General features: G+C 37.5%; 1 protein-coding gene across 2 annotated transcripts in view; it reads right to left on the bottom strand.

The window, feature by feature from the left end:
• The window catches only part of LOC138703488 (uncharacterized), a 349,295-nt gene extending 330,114 nt beyond the window's left edge, over window positions 1-19,181 (bottom strand). Inside the window, exons 1-2 of one of the 2 annotated variants that reach the window (XM_069831388.1) lie at window positions 18,932-19,181; window positions 446-731 (exon numbers count right to left, since the gene is read on the bottom strand). In XM_069831388.1, coding sequence (XP_069687489.1) covers window positions 446-731; window positions 18,932-19,028 — 383 coding nt within the window. In that variant the 5' untranslated portion in view covers window positions 19,029-19,181. The remainder of the gene's footprint in view (window positions 1-445; window positions 732-18,931) is intronic. The other variant, XM_069831387.1, reaches the window with a different exon arrangement.
• Between the last annotated feature and the right edge of the window lie 792 nt (window positions 19,182-19,973).

Below are 19,973 nucleotides of genomic sequence, written 5' to 3'. Positions count from 1 at the left end.
GTAGGAAAACGGACGACAGTACCTGTGCGAAAATATGATTCAATATTGAAAGCTCTTTCGTCACTGGAAAACGCGAACATATTTCTGGAACATACTATACTCACTAACTCAGTACTGCATACGCGGCCTCGGTTCTGTGTGGACAACGGTTGGAAGTTTAGGTACTAGTAGAGGGGGTGGGAGTGAAGTACATTCAAAAACTCAAGTACAATAAAAATTGAAGTAAAAATAAAATGATGTCCCCGTATAATACACTTAGCAGAGTACACAACTTCTCCAAGTTTTAAGAAATAAGGATCCCGCAAGTGTTACCAAATGTTAGAGGAAAATAAATCTTACATGCTCGTAAAAGTAAAATCTTACAAATTCCTAAGTCCTAAAATCGTAATCGGAACTTACTTTCTAGACGCGTTCCATACAAACAATATGCAGAGTTGTTACATACCTGTGTTTGACAGGCAGTCTAATTTGTTTCTCTTCTGGAGCAGCAAGCTCTCGAGGCACCCTTAAAAGCGATGAGCTGTTGAGCGTAATAGAAGTTTCGTTGTCATCTACAACCAAGGAAGGGGGGGCCGTGGTTGGGGTGCTGAGGGTGACACCGCCTGTAGTGGTCGTGTCGGCAACGGTGACGTTGCTGGTGAACACGGCTTCTAGGATCGCAATCTGCGCCTCCAGGTTTCGACACGTCAGTCGAAACTCTGTGGAATGGCGACCCCAGTTTTTCACCTCTTCTGGAAGAGATTAATACAAACAAGATAAAGATCATGGTCACAGGAAGAAAAATAAAGGAGGTGGACAGCTTCAAATACTTGATGTGTGCTATAAGCAGTAACATGAGCTGCTGCCAGCGAGTCAAAAGGAGGATAGCAATGGCAAAGGAAGCTTTTAATAGAGAAAGGAGCATCTTCTGCGAACTCCTAGAAAAAAGAACTAAGAAAGAGATTAGTGAAGTGCTTTATGTGGAGTATTGCAGTGTATGGGACAGAAACATGAACATTACGACGAAGTGAAGAGAAGCTATTAGAAGCATTTGAAATGTGGATATGGAGAAGAATGGAGCCTGTGAAATGGACAGACAGAACAAGAAATGAAGCTGTGCTAGAAAGAGTCGGTGAAGTAAGAATAATGCTGAATTGGCTGGGTTACTAATTGAGGAGATACTGCCTACTGAAGGATACACTGGAAGGAATGGTGAATGGAAGAAAAGTCCAGGGCAGAAGATGATATCAAATGATAGACGACATTAAGATAATAGATCGTATAAGGAAACTGAAAGGAAGGCAGAAAATAGGAAAGACTGGAGAATGCTGGGTTTGGAGTGAAAGACCTGACCTTGGGCAGAAAATAAGCAATATTAGCGCTTTTTACAATCATCATTATCATCATCATCATCAGTTAGCGCTACAACCCGGGGTGGGTTTTGGCCTCATTAACAACAGCCTTCCATCTTACTCTGTCCTTTACCATGTTAGTCCATCCTCTCACTCCCATAATTTCAAGATATTTGGATACCCCATCCATCCACCTTAACTTTGGTCTACCCTTTCTCCTCCTGTTATATAGTCTACCCTTTAACATTTTAATACGAGTGCGTGTTTCAGGTATCCTGTTTACATGTCCTAGCCATCTCAGTCTTTGAGCTTTCATAAATTTTACACCATCTTGACCTCCTATCAGGTTAAGAAGTTCATTGTTGGAGTGTATCCTCCACCCTTGATGATCATTGACTGGGCCAAAGATTCTACACAGAATCTTCCGTTCAAAACTTCTTTCTTTGTAAATGTCCATGTCTCTGAACCAAAGGTAACTACAGGACGAACTAATGTTTTATAAGCTTTAATCTTTGTCATCCTCGATAACAACTGATGTTTAAACAGTGGAAGATTAGCGTAATAAGCCCGATTTCCAGCCTGTATTCTGTCGTTGACACAACCACTCACGCTTTTTACAATCATTACAGGGAAATGAAATTTTGGATTCTATGACGTGAGTATATTTATGTACTATTGGCTACACTGACTGTAATATTCGCCATCTATTAATAGAACTAATAAGTAACTAAAGAAGCCACACTTAAGCGAACAAATTTTCTATCACTATCGATTAGTAGGAGTCAGGTATCTTTGAACGCCAGTGTACGAGAAACAAGGCTAGGCAGACCGAAAGAAGCACTAGAATAAGATTATAAAGTATAAACTGTTAGGAGGGAGATATCAAAAGAAGACTTCTACAGATTCCTTTAATATTTGTGAAGTTTTAACGAGACTTGATCGAAACTATGGAATAAATAAAAAAAATTCTTGTTAAGTTCCTTGCTATTTGCGAAAGAATATTTGATAATACGAATATTATCAACAGTAATTTCACTAGAGGTTTTCATTTATCTAGAGAAAATCAAAACTCGAGTGGGATTTAATTGACTATTACACGATTAGAAGAAAGTATATAAAGATTAGAAGTAACGAAGTACTCCAATACAATAAAATATTAACTGACTTACGAAAATACAAAACTGTCTTCAAATGCATTATTGTACCATCTCAACATTATAAATATTAAGCTAGTAGATGGCAGTAGTGTGTTATTATTAACTTTTTTCTTGATATCATTTGTGCCAACTACGGAATCTTAATTGAACTCTGTGGAAGGTTACTGGTCAAGAAGGCTTTGTTGATTCAGTTTCATTTTTATTAAAACAGTTGCATTCCACTTCAATTAACCCCATCCAAGTAATCAACGTCACTTGATAGATGATTTTCAATAAATTTTAGTATGAAACAATCTCTGATACGTGACTATCCATCATATCATATAGCAGAAGCTATAACATAACCTAAATAATATAAACGAGTGTTAGAAAAGTTTTAATTAGGGATGATGAAATAAACAAGAAACGTTTTAATTAACGATGATGAAATAAAAATATTTCTACGTTCCCTGCCAAGCTTAGGCAGCATTTCGACACTCATCCTGACTTCACAAATAAAACTCTATTCTATGCTCCTTGCCAAGCTTAGGCAGCATTTCGAAACTCATCCTGACTTCACAAATAAAACTGCATTCTATGCTCCCTGTCAAGATTAGGCAGCATTTCGAAACTCATTCTGACTTCACAAATAAAACTGCATTCTATGCTCCCTGCCAAGCTTAGGTAGCATTTCGAAACTCATCCTGACTTCACAAATAAAACTGCATTCTATGCTCCCTGCCAAGCTTAGGTAGCATTTCGAAATTCATCCTGACTTTACAAATAAAACTGCATTCTATGCTCCCTGCCAAGCTCAGGTAGCATTTCGACACTCATCCTGACTTCACAAATAAAACTGCATTCTATGCTCCCTGCCAAGCTTAGGCAGCATTTCGACACTCATCCTGACTTCACAAATAAAACTGCATTCTATGCTCCCTGCCAAGCTTAGGCAGCATTTCGACACTCATCCTGACTTCACAAATAAAACTGCATTCTATGCTTCCTGCCAAGCTTAGGCAGCATTTCGACACTCATCCTGACTTCACAAATAAAACTACATTCTATGCTCCCTGCCAAGCTTAGGCAGCATTTCGACACTCATCCTGACTTCACAAATAAAACTGCATTCTATGCTCCCTGCCAAGCTTAGGCAGCATTTTGAAACTCATTCTGACTTCACAAATAAAACTGCATTCTATGCTCCCTGTCAAGCTTAGGCAGCATTTCTAAACTCATCCTGACTTCACAAATAAAACTGCATTCTATGCTCCCTGCCAAGCTTAGGTTGCATTTCGAAACTCATCCTGACTTCACAAATGAAACTGCATTCTATGCTCCCTGCCAAGCTTAGGCAGCATTTCGAAACTCATTCCGACTTCACAAATAAAACTGTATTCTATGCTCCCTGCCAAGCTTAGGCAGCATTTCGACACTCATCCTGACTTCACAAATAAAACTGCATTCTATGCTCCCTGCCAAGCTTAGGTAGCATTTCGAAACTCATCCTGACTTCACAAATGAAACTGCATTCTATGCTCCCTGCAAGCTTAGGCAGCATTTCGAAACTCATTCTGACTTCACAAATGAAACTGCAGACTACGTCAAAAGAAAATGTGACGAACTCCATGCAGTTCAGACAAAAATTTTATCTCATGTAAAGACAAATAACTATAAAGCACTGGAAACGTCGTATTTGGTTAGTCATGATCTGGGTCTTACTGGTAAACCTCACACCTTTGCCGGAATTCGTATAAAACCACTATTAGTGAAGGCTGTGAAGTGCATGGTGGACGAAAGAATTGCAAAGTTGTTCTCCAGTGTGCCCTTATCAAATAACACTGTGCATAATGGGATCCAGGATCTATCACATAATGTTAAAAAATATCATAATTTCCTGTATCAAAGAAACGGAATTTTTGCTACAACTTGACGAATCCACGGACGTTGCCGGATTAGCTGTGCTAATGACGTTTGTGCAGTACGAATTTTGAGATTCTTTTCATGAAGATATTTGTTCTGCAAGCCATTGCCATCCTCTACAAGCGGTTCTGAATTTTTTTCCCCTGATAGATGTCTTCATTGAAAACTTGATACTGGTACCATGGTATTATTATAATGTACCGAAGTACATCATAAAAATATTATGATATGCGTAAATAATCACTTAGTCATTCAAGACGGCGCTCATCCTGTCGGATCCCGGCCACTTAGCCACTCGTAATGAGTGCACCTCTGCACATAGTGCGTTGGACATTGTGCCACTGTCACATATTCTGTGACACAGTACATGAGGGTAGGTCACCAAAGGGAAAACTGAGAGATAGAACTTAAATTGAGCGGATTCGATCTTGCATCGGAACTGGAATCCGGTGTGGCTTAGTGGATAAAGTGTCAGCATGTAGAGCTGAAAACCCGGGTTCGAGTCCTGGTGCCGGAGAGAATTTTTCTCTGTTCTATCCATCCTTCAACGATACCATGGAACAATTGCATTAATGGATGCACAGATGGCGCAAAGACCGTGGTAGGTCCTGTTGCTGGCGGTGTTACAAGGATCAAGAAAGTTTAAAAAAACTGCACAAGTAGTCATTGTGTACTACACCGACACACCCTCGCAACGAAAAAAAAAATACCAGCGTTATTAAGGCACGTACTAGACTTCGTCGTCTAAATTATCAACTTTGTTAAGGCACGACCTTTGCAGTGTAGGCTACTCAAAATTCTGCATGAAGATATGGGAAGTATACACAAGTCATTGTTATTAATTATTTATTACATATGATTGTCACTTGATAAGCGTTGTCTTGAGTTTTCAATTACTAAAAGAGTTTGCTAGCAGATTATTTGAATGACCAGGAATTGTTGTGCAAATTATGTTACTTAGCACACATTTCGTAAAAAATAACGAATTCAGCACATCCATACAAGGGAAACAGCAGACTATATTCAATGCTAATGACAAAATTGCCGCACTGAAGAAAAAAAATAACGTTCTACATGGAAAGAGTCTATAATAAGGATCTGACATGTTTATCATTGACTTCAACTTTACAGAAGAAAATAACATAATAATGAACAACTCATTCATAGCAATAACAAAAGAGCACTATGATAATTTGCTTCAAAATATGAATTCATACTTTCCAAGTGAAACTCAGGAATCGATTCGAAAGAAATATGAGTGGATTGTAGATCCATTGTCAGTGAATTCAAAACAAGCAGCCTTCACTGCGGCAGAATATGAGGTCTTTATAGACATGCCTTACACCCACTGTCAGGCATCATTTAAAAGCAAACCACTTCCCAAATTTTGGGTTCAGTTAGGGGAGGATCTTTTGATATTAAGATCAAAAGCTAAATTGCTCTTACTGCCTTTTGATACTACATACCTCTGTAAACGGCCTTTTCGAAGTACACGGCTATAAAAACATAATATCGAGCTCGTTTGGATACAGAAGACGATATGCGTCTTCAACTGACTTCTGTGACACCGGAAATTGACAAACTCTGTCGCAAGAAACAGTACTTTCTTCACATTAATTCGGGTGTAAATGTAACATTGTAACATTTTTTACATACCTTAACTACCGGTACTACTTATAATTATCATTTTGTACTTTTAAATAATATTGTCTCCTGTTCTTTTTTTACTATTATTTCCTTGTATATATATATATATATATATATATATATATATATATATATATATATATATATATATATACTTTCGTATACATATCGTGTGTATTATGCTTCATAGAACATATACAGACAGAACTAAACACTAAACATTTCTTGGGGCTCCACGAGAAACTTTTGCTTCAAAAAGGCCTCCGTGGCTGAAAAAGTTTGGGAACCGCTGCTATAGATCATGCCTGCACGAACAGCGCTCAACGAGCGCGCGCGCTCCTTGGGAGCGGAAGAACCGTATTTACCGCTCGCCGAAATGGAGAGGAAGATACGTCAGAATAACATACACTTGCTATAGGTAGACGAGAGAGAAACAACTACTCAGCTATCTAGTGGAGTGCAGTCTGTAGGCCTATTCTCAGTAACTGTTTCACGTTGCTTACCTACTGCTACAGTACAGTATGGAGGAATCTAAAAGACGGAACATAACATTTAACGATTTACAGCGCGAATTTATCGATCTTCAATGTGACCTAAGGGCTAAAGATCGTTTGAATAATATTACTAGCCTGGTTGAGTTTTACAAGACTAAACATTAGCAATAATATCCACGACTACACAGGCTGGTTGCTATGTTTGGCTCAACATTTATATTTGTGAGCAACTGTTTTCTATAATCAACTTTAATAAAGGCAGACATCGAACATCTGTAACTGAAGTTTCATTACAATCAGTAGGGTACTGTTTCTTTCAGCTGCCAACAGCATAAAACCTCATTTTGATGTACTGATAACTAAAAATATAACAAAATGATATTGTACATTTAAGTAGCTATAGAATTTATATTATTTCTGTAAAATAAATATTTCTTTATTAATTAATAATAGTCCAAGATTGTTTTGCAAACACTGAACGGGAATTCATTTAATAAACACTCGTAATAGTACTTCCTTCCAGTCCACCCTTATACAGAGCGCAGCTAATATCTGCATTCCGCTCATGAGTTGTGAACTGGCTCGGAGAGCGCAAACCTTGTGCAGGCCTGCTATAGATAATTTGTCATCTTCCATAATTTGTACGTGATTCAGCCATCTTTGTTTATATTTTTATATCCTATTACAGATTTATTAATTTGTCTACAGAATAATATCCGTAATATTGACAATTAATATTTGAGGAGAAAAACTCGCCCCGGCGCCGGGGATCGAACCCGGGTCCTTGGTTCTACGTACCAAGCGCTCTGACCACTGAGCTACGCCGAATTCAATCCACAGCACCGGACCGAATCCTCCTCCCCCAATGTTTCCCTTTGTGGCCTGACTCCAAGTTCGGCATATATGTTGACGTAGCCTATATGTACAATGTCAACTGTGCACGTAACTGCGGAATCCCGGCCAAACAAGTCACTCAGCTGAGTGCGCTCCTAGTATAATGGCAGTTGACATTGGACATATACGTCAACATATATGCCGAATTTGGAGTCAGGCCACAAAGGGAAACATTGAAAGAGGAGGGTTCGGTCCGGTGCTGTGGATTGAATTCGGCGTAGCTCAGTGGTCAGAGCGCTTGGTACGTAGAACCAAGGACCCGCGTTCGATCCCCGGCGCCGGGGCGAGTTTTTCTCCTCAGTTATTAATTTTTATATCCTGCCAAATGGGGAAAAACTCATAAGTTAACTTCTATGTTTTGTCCTAACTTTACAGCTTTGTGAAAAAGTAAACAAAGGAAATTTGAGAATCTGGGGAAGCGACAATCCACATGCTTACTGTTCGTTCATTGATGTTCAAACCAGTGGAAGTGGTAGTATCTGTGTAGGTTGCAGTCAGTGAAGCGTATCGGCACACGATACTTCACAAGAAGTCAAGCGCTGTTGCAAAACGTTATTTGAAGAACAGGCTAGTTAGTTCTTTACTTAAGAGTTGAAACTAAGATTTGTGCTGTGATTAGTTCAAGTGTAAACTAGTTGTTATCATGTGGCGTCCTTAGGAGTCTGTGTCTTGAAATACTCGTATTGATAGTGATGATGAAAATTATTAATGTTGTGTGTCACAAATTGGACGCCGTAAACCCAAACATACACAGTGAGCTAAAATAATTCCATATGTATATAAATATTTTAAGCAGGGAGTACAATGCCATGATCTACTTGCAAAAATCATAGCTGTGAGAGGATCAACGTGGTTCGTTAGCTCTGTAGTATGGGAACTCGTACAGTATTGACTACTTATTACTTTTCTGTTTACTTATTTACAAATAGCTTTTAAGGAACCCGCAGGTTCATTGCCGCCATCACATAAGTCCGTCATCGGTCCCTATCCTGTGCAAGATTAATCCAATCTCTACCATCATATCCCACCTTACTCAAATCCATTTAATATTATTCTCCCATCTACGCTTCGGCCTCCTCAAAGGTCTTTTTCTCTCCGGCCTTCCAACTAACACACTATATGCATTTTTGGATTCGCCAATACGTGCTACATGCCCTGCCCATCTTAAAAGTCTGGATTTAATGTTCCTAATTATGCCAGGTGAAAAATACAATGCGTGCAGTTCTGCGTTGTGTAACTTTCTCCATTCTCCTGCAACTTCATCCCTCTTAACCCCAAATATTTTCCTAAGAACCTTATTCTCAAACACTCGTAGCCTCTGTTCCTCTCTCAAAGTGAGAGTCCAAGTTTCACAACCATACAGAACAACCGGTAATATAACTGTTTTATAAATTCTAACTTTCAGATTTTTACAGCAGACTAGATGACAAAAGCTTCTTAACGGAATAATAACAGGCATTTTCCATATTTACTCTGCGTTTAATTTCTTCCCGAGTGTCATTTATATTTGTTACTGTTGCTCCAAGGTATTTGAATTTTTCTACCTCTTCGAAGGATAAATCTCCAATTTTTATATTTCCATTTCGTACAATATTCATAATCATATACTTCGTCTTTTCGGGGTTTACTTCCAAACCTATCACTTGCTTCAAGTAAAATTTCCGTGTCTTCCCTGATCGTTTGTGGATTTTGTCCTAACATATTCACGTCATATTCACGTCATCCGCATAGACAAGAAGCTGATGTAACCTGTTCAATTTCAAACCCTCTGTGTTATCCTGAACTTTCCTAATGGCATATTCTAGAGCGAAGTTAAAAAGTAAAGGTGATAGTGCATCTCCTTGCTTTACCCCGCAGTGAATTGGAAAAGCATCAGACAGAAGCTTGCCTATACGGACTCTGCTGTAAGTTTCATTGAGACACATTTTAATTAATCGAACTAGTTTCTTGGGAATACCAAATTCAATAAGAATGATATATAAAACTTCTCTCTTAACCGAGTCATATGCTTTTTTGAAATCTATGAATAACTGATGTACTGTACCCTTACACTCCCATTTTTGCTTTGCTGGTAAGAGCGCTAAGAATTCTGTCTACAGTCAGAAAGGTTTGATTTGTATAGAATTCATATATGTACGTTCCTTCGAGTTAGGTCACGACTAAATTAATCGATTCTACGTAGATCTGTTCTTTTGTTCTGGGCACACTTTTTTACTGGCGTGGAATATTTTGCTATATTTTTCGCAACTATTTTCTTCAACATTGAGCACAGTACTACTGTCGCAGCTATGGTATTTGCAAGTGAGTCATGGCATTGTCCTCCTCTCTTCTTAAAATATTTTTACAAATTCTGAATGATATAGGCTTTACCGCGTCCATTTGATAATACAGCATCAATATTTCTAGACACAGACTTCCAAGGACGTCACATGATAAGAAATGGTTTACACTTGAACTAATCACAGCACAAAACTTAATTTAAATTCATATGCGGAGAATAGAATATAGACCACGGTAGCCTCTTCTTCAAATAAAATGTTGCAAGGGACCTTGGTTTCTTGTTAAGTGTCGTGTGCCGATACGCTTCACTGGCTGAAACCTGTACAGAAACTACTCCCTTCCCAACGGCTAAAACATCAGTGAGCGATTCATAAAAAGTGAGAGTGTGTATGTCGTTCTTTCAAATGACAATTTTATGATACCCCTTTTTTGTGAGAAACTTTATTGCCACGGTTTATCTGGAAATGTTGAGGAACTGCTTGTGGCCTCAGCTGATGGAGAAATTTCCTAGACATTTAGTTTTCCAGTAGGATGGGGCACCGCCATGTTTTCTTAGAAATGAAAGACTTTCTCGGTGATGAGCTGCTGGAAACTGGATAGGGCTAGGTGGTCCGACTCAGCTACAATCACAAGACCTGACACCTCTTGACTTCTGAGGTTGTGTCACGGACTATGTGTACACTCCACCAATACCACAATCCTTGCAAGTGCTTCCATATCGAATTTCAGAGGTGGTCAGCCGACTCGACGCACCGATGCTACATCGCTCTTGACAGGAATTTGAGTATCGCATGGATGTTTGCAGAGTAATACAGAATATTTGCTGGTATGAAGTAAAACTGGAAGTATTTCCGCATATGGAAAATGTTTCAAGATCTGTAGTGCGGTTCACAAGAGGCCGCAGCAATAATCAGCCTACACCTCACATCAGATATAATGTAATATATATACGGAAGAGCGAAGCGAATATCTCGTCATAGTGTGAACCAAAGCTTTTGGCAAAATACTCGAGTCGCTTAACTATTTTGTCTTCCACTTTACAATGTTGTTTTACAGCTCTAACTCACATAAAAAGATGACGTTTCTAAGCTCCCATTCATTTTGAATCACGTTATAAATAGAAATAAAACAAAATGACGATCTTTACTTAAACAATACAACACAACGTTTGTTTTGAAACAGAATACAAAGACTTTATTCAATATTAGGTTGTTTCGTAAGTAGGGGCGGATTTTAGCATATTTGCATGTTTTATTTCTTAGTTGTAAGTTATATGCTACCATTATACAGGGTGTTTCAAAAATACGGGGCATAATTTCAGGTATGTATTTCCCACATGTAGACAATCAAAACAGTTCCTTACAACATGTGTCCGGAAATGCTTTATTTCCGAGATATGGCCTTCACAACATTGAAATTCACCGGAACGTTTTTCTTTCCTCAGGTCGTTGCCGTCAAAGGAGACATTAAGAAGGAACTCTGACAGTTCATTCTGAGGCGAAGGTTACATTCAGTGTTGTGTAGGCGTTAGACTGTGCGACATGTATTCAAATCAAGAGCTGGCAGAGATACACTTCATGTACGGTAAGGCGGACGGCAATGCTGCGCTGGCTCGTCGTTTGTACCAGGAGAGGTACCCACAGCGACAATGTCCAGATCGGAAGACATTTGTACGTCTCCATTACCGTCTGTGCGAGTATGGAAAATTTAACTCTCCTGGTTTATTCGTTTCCGGTGCCTGATTTGGAATCCCTTCGGAATCGAATTGTGGCATGTTCTGAGGACATACGCAATACTCCTGGAGTTTGGGATCGTGTTCGCAGGTCAATGAGACATCGATGTGAGGTCTGTATTCAAGCAGGAGGTGGACATTTTGAACATCTTCTGTAATGACAACGACCTGCGGAAAGAAAAACGTTCCGGTGAATTTCAATGTTGTGACGGCCATAACTCGGAAATGAAGCATTTCCGGACACATGTTGTAATGAACTATTTTGATTGTCTACATGTGGGAAATACATACCTGAAATTATGCCCCGTATTTTTTGAAACACCCTGTATAAATGCGTTTCATGTTATTTGCAACCAAAAGCCAAGATTTTAGAGTGCATGGGATTAATGCATATTTCAGCTTTTAGAGCATATAATAGTTATTTATGCAACAAGTGGATAATCTTGATGATTGTGGCATGAATGAGTGTTTGTCGCACGAACGATAGTGAGTGCAACAGTTTTCACGAGTGTCATAATAAGATTATCCACGAGTTGATACAACACTTTATGGCATCTTAGCATTATAAATTGCAGGAAATAAATTATGAAATAGGGATCCATAACCAGCAAAGTCTTCATATGTTCGAATCGATTCGTTGCGCCTGGCATTGACACTGAATAAAGAAAAATGTATGATGTTGCAGGTTATGTTACAAATGTTCCTTTATTTTGTTAATATAGTTTCTGTGAACCACAGAACTGGTTTATGTGATGTTACAAAAGTGATACAAAATTGTTAAAGATTGGAAATAAATGATACGTTACCTTCTATCCTGCATTTCATTTCTTGTTACGTCGCGCGTAGAAGCTGTAAGTAAGATAGCAAGCGTACCGATATTGCGTCATAGAGAATACGTCATTGCTTTTATTGGCACGCGTGCTATAATAGGCGATTATGCACGATATCGGATATAGTAACAATCTGTTTATAATGCTAGGATGGCTTAAAGCATATTTTGTTGTCTTTAAGCATTCTAGTGCTTAAACCAAGATTAAGAACACGGAAAATAGAAAGAAAAAATGGAATACAGAAGAAAAGCAGTCATTGAAATATATTAGGCCTACAGTTACATTTTATTTTCTGCAATCTGACAACTGAGTATTGTCGACGAATCATTGTGGACGATTCCGTGGCACTCAACAAAGCACTCTATAATTAAATGCATTGTTGATCCTTGATATAAAAATGAGCTTCTCATCAATTAAAGATTCTTGTGAACAATAGCAGCCGCGCGCAGTGGCATCGTGATATAATAATAATAATAATAATAATAATAATAATAATAATAATAATAATAATGCCTTTATTTAAACTGGCAGATTTAAGGCCGTAGGTCCTTCTCTTACACTCATCCAGGTTTAAGACTTGCTTACATAGTTGAACATACAACTGAATCGGATTTAAGAAATTACATACAGATACGATATACACAATGAGATCAAAAGAGGCAGTTTAATGAAAATTTACCCAATAAAATAAAAATAAACACAGTGGAATACATATTAATGTTGTTAGAATCAAATACGAATCATATAAAATCAGAAACCGATAATTCAATAAAATGTGCACAATAAAACAAAAATTAACACATTGGAATACATATTTGTATTAAATTACAAGCAAGTACGATTCACATAATTAAACCAGAAACCGACAATTGAATAAAATGTGCACAATAAAAAATAATAAACAAATATAGTGGAACACATATTGGTGTTAAGTGATAAATAAACACGATTTACATGATAAAGTCATAAACAAACATTTGAATAAAGATTACACAAAAATGAACACTGCGGTGAACATATGAACATTAAATTAGAAGAAAATACTGTATTACTTACATAGTAACATTATAAAAGACAATTGAATTAATTATACATAATAAAAATACGAAACAAAAAATAAAGATAAACACATTGGAATATAGTGAATTAAATATTTGTAACGCGTTAGATCTGGTAACTCATCATAAGATATTCTTCTAATTTATATTTAAAAGAATTCAAAGTTCGGCAGCGCTTGATTTCAGGCGGCACAGAATTTCAGTAACGAGAAGTAGCAATAGTGAAAGATTTTTTTAGTTAGTTATTTAACGACGCTGTATCAACTACTAGGTTATTTAGCGTCGATGAGATTGGTGATAGTGAGATAATATTTTGCGAGATGAAACCGAGGATTCGCCATAGATTACCTGGCATTCACCTTAAGCCTTAACCGACTGAGCCACGCCGGTGGCTGCAATAGTGAAAGATGAGGAATACAAAGATGATGTGTGAAATGGAATATCTAGCGTGTTAGCCTATTGTGACCGAGTATTTAAAGTATGATATCGAGAAAGATTGTGGAATCGAACAAATAAGTAATGGGGGGCAGAAGTGTAAAAAATTCGGTATAAGAGATAAAGACACTACGTAGTACATTAGGCCTACTATATACTATACAGGGCGATTCAGTGACTATGTTACAAACTCTTAGGGATGATAGAGGAGATCATTATTAACAACTTTTATATAGGAACCTATGTCCGGAAACATTCCGTTTGGTAGTTACAAGCCTAGATATGATAGTCAGTGATACCAGCTAGAATCAAATTCAAGGCCATCCTTTTGAAGTTTTGTTGCAGACAACCTGTTCCTGCAAATGTTGGTGATTTCTCATAAACATGGTATAACCTAGTTGGCATCTTAAATTATATTTTGACTGATTGAACCTTGCAAACTTTCCTTCCATTGCCTTTTGCTCTTAGTCCATAAATGAAATGCATATCAGCAAGTTGCGAGGAAAGTTGGCAAGTACAAAACAGAAAATAGCATTAACATGCCTATATTTTTTTATTTTATTGGGTTATTTTACGACGCTGTATCAACATCTAGGTTATTTAGCGTCTGAATGATATGAAGGTGATAATGCCGGTGAAATGAGTCCGGGGTCCAGCACCGAAAGTTACCCAGCATTTGCTTCTTTTGGGTTGAGGGAAAACCCCGGAAAAAACCTCAACCAGGTAACTTGCCCCGACCGGGATTCAAACCCGGGCCACCTGGTTTCGCAGCCAGACGTGCTGACCGTTACTCCACAGGTGTGGACACATGCCTATATGCTGGTGCATATTAATATGTGCTAGTTGAGTGGAAGAGAAGGCCTTACGGCCTTAACTCTTCCAGCTAAAATATTATTATTATTATTATTATTATTATTATTATTACTATTATTATTATTATTATTATTATTATTAGATCTATATTTATTCCTTTTCTACTTCTATGTGTATATTAATTTTATACTATACATTGGTTAGATCCAAGCTTGAATATGCATCTGTTGTATGGAACTCCATTACTTCCACTGACGCGGCTAAATTGGAGAATAGTCAAAGAAAATTTACTTCCTTGTGTTCTTATAGATTTTTACCAAATTCCGATGATTATAAACATGATATTAACTGTAACAACACTGTAGTTTATTTGTCAGACGTCAAGATCTTGATTATTTATTTTTTTGTAAAGTCATTAAGGGTGATACAGATTGTGAATCATTCATAAGCAATATCAGTCTTCATATTCCTGCTAAGAGTTTAAGATTTCATAATTTTTTTTATAATAGAAATTCTAAATCTCTCTCTCCGGTCTGCAGATGTATAAAATATGCTAATTTGCATGGATTGAACTTGGATCCATTTAATGTGTAGTATATACTTTTTGAGTTTTATATCAGTTGTTATTAATTCATGCCTTGTTTAGATATATATTATAATATTCTCGCCATCTTGTACATCTTTGTAATACTATTTATATGATTCCATTCTTCATTTATAGGCTATGATTCCATTCTTTCATTTGCAATTATCATCTCATTTAACTGCCATTAGTTTAATAATTCCAAATATGTTGATAAAGCGTCGTAAAATAACCTACTAAAATAGAAATAAAGTGAAAATAAAATTTTTAATAATTATTCATATCATTGCTATTGTTTTTGTTTTATGTCTTTGTGCTGAACTATAATTGGCCACCGGCTATTGTACAGCACATTAAATATAAGTAAATAAATAAATAAATAAATCATTATTATTATTATTATTATTATTATTATTACTGGCAAGCGGCGAATTTCGAGTTTAGCAAGCACAAAGAAGTCTCTCAACGCTTCCTCTTAGCTACAGCTCCGATCATATTGTAGCTTTCTCGTGACATCTGTCAAAACCCTACGCAGGTGCGAAGTAGAAATAAGGCGGCTTCTTGTTCTGATTATCGGTTCTTTTAATCTCAACTTTCATCCACCATAACGTCCCAAAGTCAGCAATGCATTTATAATATGGAGTGCTTTGTTGATTGTCGCGGAATTGTTTACAATGATTCGCCGACAACTGCGTACTGCCAGCATGTTGTGAGATTGCAATAAATAAATTATAACTCCTGTAATGTGTTTCTTCTTCTGTATTCCTTTTTTTAAATCTCGGTTTAGGCATCAGATTGCTAAAAAAAAAAAATAACAAGATACGCTTTAAAGCGCGCTAAAAGCTGAAATATGCATATATATGCACTACAAAATCTTTACCTTTAGTTAAAAATAATTTGAAATGGATTTCTATAATGGTATGTTCTGCAAATAGGGAATAAAACATTCAAATTTGCTAAAATCCACCTCATAGTACTAAATAATGAAGGAAAAGGTTTTTACTATGGTTGAGAATCAGTTTGGTGATGCTTTTTTGTAAGTTCCAAATGTGACAGAACTTACAAATCACTGGCTAAATGCTATTATGCATTTATATAGGCCTAGTACTAACTCTGAAAAATACGAGTATGATAGAGTCAAGTGAAGATATATAAATTAAACATAACAATATTGCCACACGATGTCTGACTTTTCCGGTTAACTGACTTCTGCCGCATCCGGTATTTCAGGAAAGTTTTCCTCAGTTGAGAATCAACATAGGTATGAACAATTTGAAAAAAAAAAATCGACACGTGCATAGATTTACTACCGGTATGTTGTTTATCTTTATGTAGAACTACCTGTGTGTGAAAGTGTCGAGCTGCTGTCGCAACCGACAAATCTGCTTTTACGACTGTTCTTTTACTTCCCTTATTCTCCTTGTCTTCCTTTGTTCTCTTTGTCTTTCCATGTTCCCCTTGTCTTCCTCTTGTTCCCCTTGCCTTCCCCTCATTCTCCTTGTCTTCCCTCATTTTCTTGTATTTCTCGTTCTCCTTTTATCCCCTTTTTTCCTTGTATTCCCTCTTACTCTTTGTCTCCCCCTTAATCTCCTTGTATTCATCTTAATTCCTTATATTCCATTATTCTCCTTGTATTCATCCTATTTTCCTTAAATTCCCTTATTCTCCTTATATTCTCATTGTTCTCCTTCCCTGTCTTCCCCTTGTTCTCCCTGTATTCCTTTTGTACATCTTGTATTCTCCTTGTATTCTTATTTTATTCCCTTTGGTTTCTTTGTATTCACCTTGTTGTCATATTCCCCTTTTCTCTTTGTATTCCCCTTGTTCTCCTTCTATTTCCCATGGTCTCTTTGTATTAACCTCGTCCTTGTATGCCCCTTGTTCTCCTTTATCCCCCTGTTCTCCTTGTATTTCCCTTGTTCTCTTTGTATCCTCCTCTTCCTTGTCTTCCCCTTGTTCTTTTGTCCTTGTTCTCCTTTTTAGGGTTGCCAGATTTTAAAAATATCAAATAGGGACATTTTACTGCAGTTGATATACAAGCGACTTAATGTGTGGACAGGATAATTTATTAAATACTTACTTTTTCAACGTTTTAATGAATATTTACCATTACATATGCTATAATTTATTATACTGTGTCATTTAATGTGAAAATTTAATTACAGTAGGCCCATATTTAAAAATTACATTTTTGTTAAGTAACATTTACACATTAAATATCAAAATATAAACTTACAGTGGTCGGAGAGGAGCCTATTCTCTTAAATTTGCATCTCTCTCAAGTCTGAACACGGTACGTGCTACATTTGTTTCGCGTCGTGCACGAATTTAAATTCCGCCTAGGAATAGCTAATATCACAGTCTAGTATATTATACAGTCACGAAGCTTGAGTTGTGAGCGTGCTAGGAACAATGGACTGTGCCGGTATTATTTCGCATTGTCTGTAACGAGGCGACATTAGCGATCCTAGTGGTTAGCAACTATCATATTTACTACGTATTGAGCTTCGTGACTGTATATACTACACTGTGCTAATATCTTACAAAAACGGAACATTCTGCGTCCCGCGATGGGTATGAGCGCGACACGGAAAAATTTCTTGAAAATCGGGAATGTCCCGCCATATCGGGACATCTGGCAACCCTACTCCTTTTATTTCTTTATATCCCTTGTTCTCTAAGGAAGAGACTAGTGAAGTGCTTTGTATGGAGTGTGGCATTGTATGGGGCAGAAACATGGACATTACGACGAAGTGAAGAGAAGCGAATAGAAGCATTGAAATGTGGATATGGAGAAGAATGGAACATGTGAGGTGGACAGACAGAATAAGAAATGAAGCTGTGTTGGAAAGAGTGGGTGAAGAAAGAATGATGCTGAAACTGATCAGGAAGAGGAAAAGGAATTGGTTGGGTCACTGGCTGAGAAGAAACTACCTACTGAAGGATGCCCTGGAAGGAATGGTGAACGGGAGTAGAGTTCGGGGTAGAAGAATATATCAGAAGATAGACGACATTAAGATATATGGATCATATGAGGAAACAAAAAATAAAGGCAGAAAATAAGAAAGACTGGAGAAAGCTGGGTTTGCAGTGAAAGACCTGCCCTTGAGCAGAACACTAAATGAATGACTCCCTGTTCTCTTTGTATCCCATTGTTCTCCTTGTTCTACTCCTGTTCTACTCCCTTGTTCTCCTTGTTCTTTTATTCACGTTGATAGCAGCGAGAGGAGGTGCATTTTTTCGTGACGGTTAATTCCAAAATTAGCCCACCTACAGGAGTTCTACGTCAAAAAATTCAGAAAGGAAGTTTATTCCTCGGCTTTCCTGTCTTTCAATTGGAAAAATGCCTGCCACAATGGGACGAGAGTACAATTTTTACTTCTCTATCGGGAATCGAAACAATGTCCGCTAGATTTATAGAAAAAACTACAGCGCGTATCATGAAATTTCATATCGGTTTTCCTTATGTTTAGGCCTATTTAATTTCTTTATTCAAAATAAATCGAAATGAGAGAATGAACACTGGACCAACGTTTCAAAGAAAACAGTTGCGTCATATGATGACAAATGTGAGCAGCTAGATACCAAAGTTCTGAAGATTGTTTATAAATTTGGCGCCATTATGCTATATCTGATAATAGTGAAATATGGGCATTCTAGGATTCTTAACGATCGTGTTATAAAAAAGAAAGCAGCATGGTGTTGCCCTGGGATACTTATCATAACAGTAACATAACATAAGTAGTAAAAACATGTGTGTGCTGTTTAAGCTTACCTACGTAACCCTGAACGGTTCCCACACAGACACCTGTCATCAGGACCATCACAAGAATCATTCTCAACGACGTCCTGCACTTCTTCAGCTTCGTCATTTTCCTGACCCACTGACCCCGATGCGTCCCTCTGCTTGCTAGCACCTCACACTTATCCTCGTCATTGTCAAAAATTGAGGTAATTAACTTTTGTTCTTTACATTCACTTAATTTCAACAATTCAACAAATGTCGTCTGATACTCACGTACACTTCATTAATGTTTACATCAGTGTTTTTCTTTTTTGCACTAACAATGTATTTCAATTCAATTTTTACCCACACAACACTTAAATACTCGTCATTTTCGTAAATTTGAGGTTGTAAATTTTTATACTAAACTCAGTAAGAATTTAAACAATCGAAGTCATATGTTTCTATGCGTTTTTTATAAACGTATACATTTAACAATCTTTATGTAGTATCTATTTGTATACACTAGCAATGTGTTTCTACTCGATGTCTACACACGATGCTGAAATAGTGTCATTGGAAGATGTTTTGAACAACTTTTATATCACTACATCACTAAATTACGTCATTCAAGAGATCATGATTCGTTTGTTGCACTGCGAAAACGGAACGACGACGAAGCACCAACGGACGAGAGAGAGCTGTACCGATATACACAAGCGCAGGTCTAACAGAATTCTACGATTACCGTCACACTGTTACAGATCGATAACTTGCAGACCGTGCGTACGTCCGCCTTTCTCTGCGGCTACCCGTGCACTGACTGCTACTTGAAACCTCCCCAGTTCCCTACTCACTCTCCGCCAAGCTATAGCGACACAATATACTGTACCACCCCTAACACATCCCCTCCCTTCAAGGAACCAACGGTGTATTATTGACGCAACTGTGTTCCTTCTCTCTTCTACCCCATATCTCTTGCTCTAGTTAAACTCATTTCTATACATATTAAAAAGGCACGATATTTAGATTTTTCCCTTTGCTGACACTTGGGACATAATAGCCGACAAAGTGAGAGAGATCGCAAAGAACA

This window comes from Periplaneta americana, chromosome 7, assembly GCF_040183065.1.
Source record: "Periplaneta americana isolate PAMFEO1 chromosome 7, P.americana_PAMFEO1_priV1, whole genome shotgun sequence".
NCBI lineage: Eukaryota > Metazoa > Arthropoda > Insecta > Blattodea > Blattidae > Periplaneta > Periplaneta americana.
The sequence above is the reverse complement of the archived record's forward strand: the minus strand, read 5'-3'. Positions and strand labels throughout refer to the sequence as shown.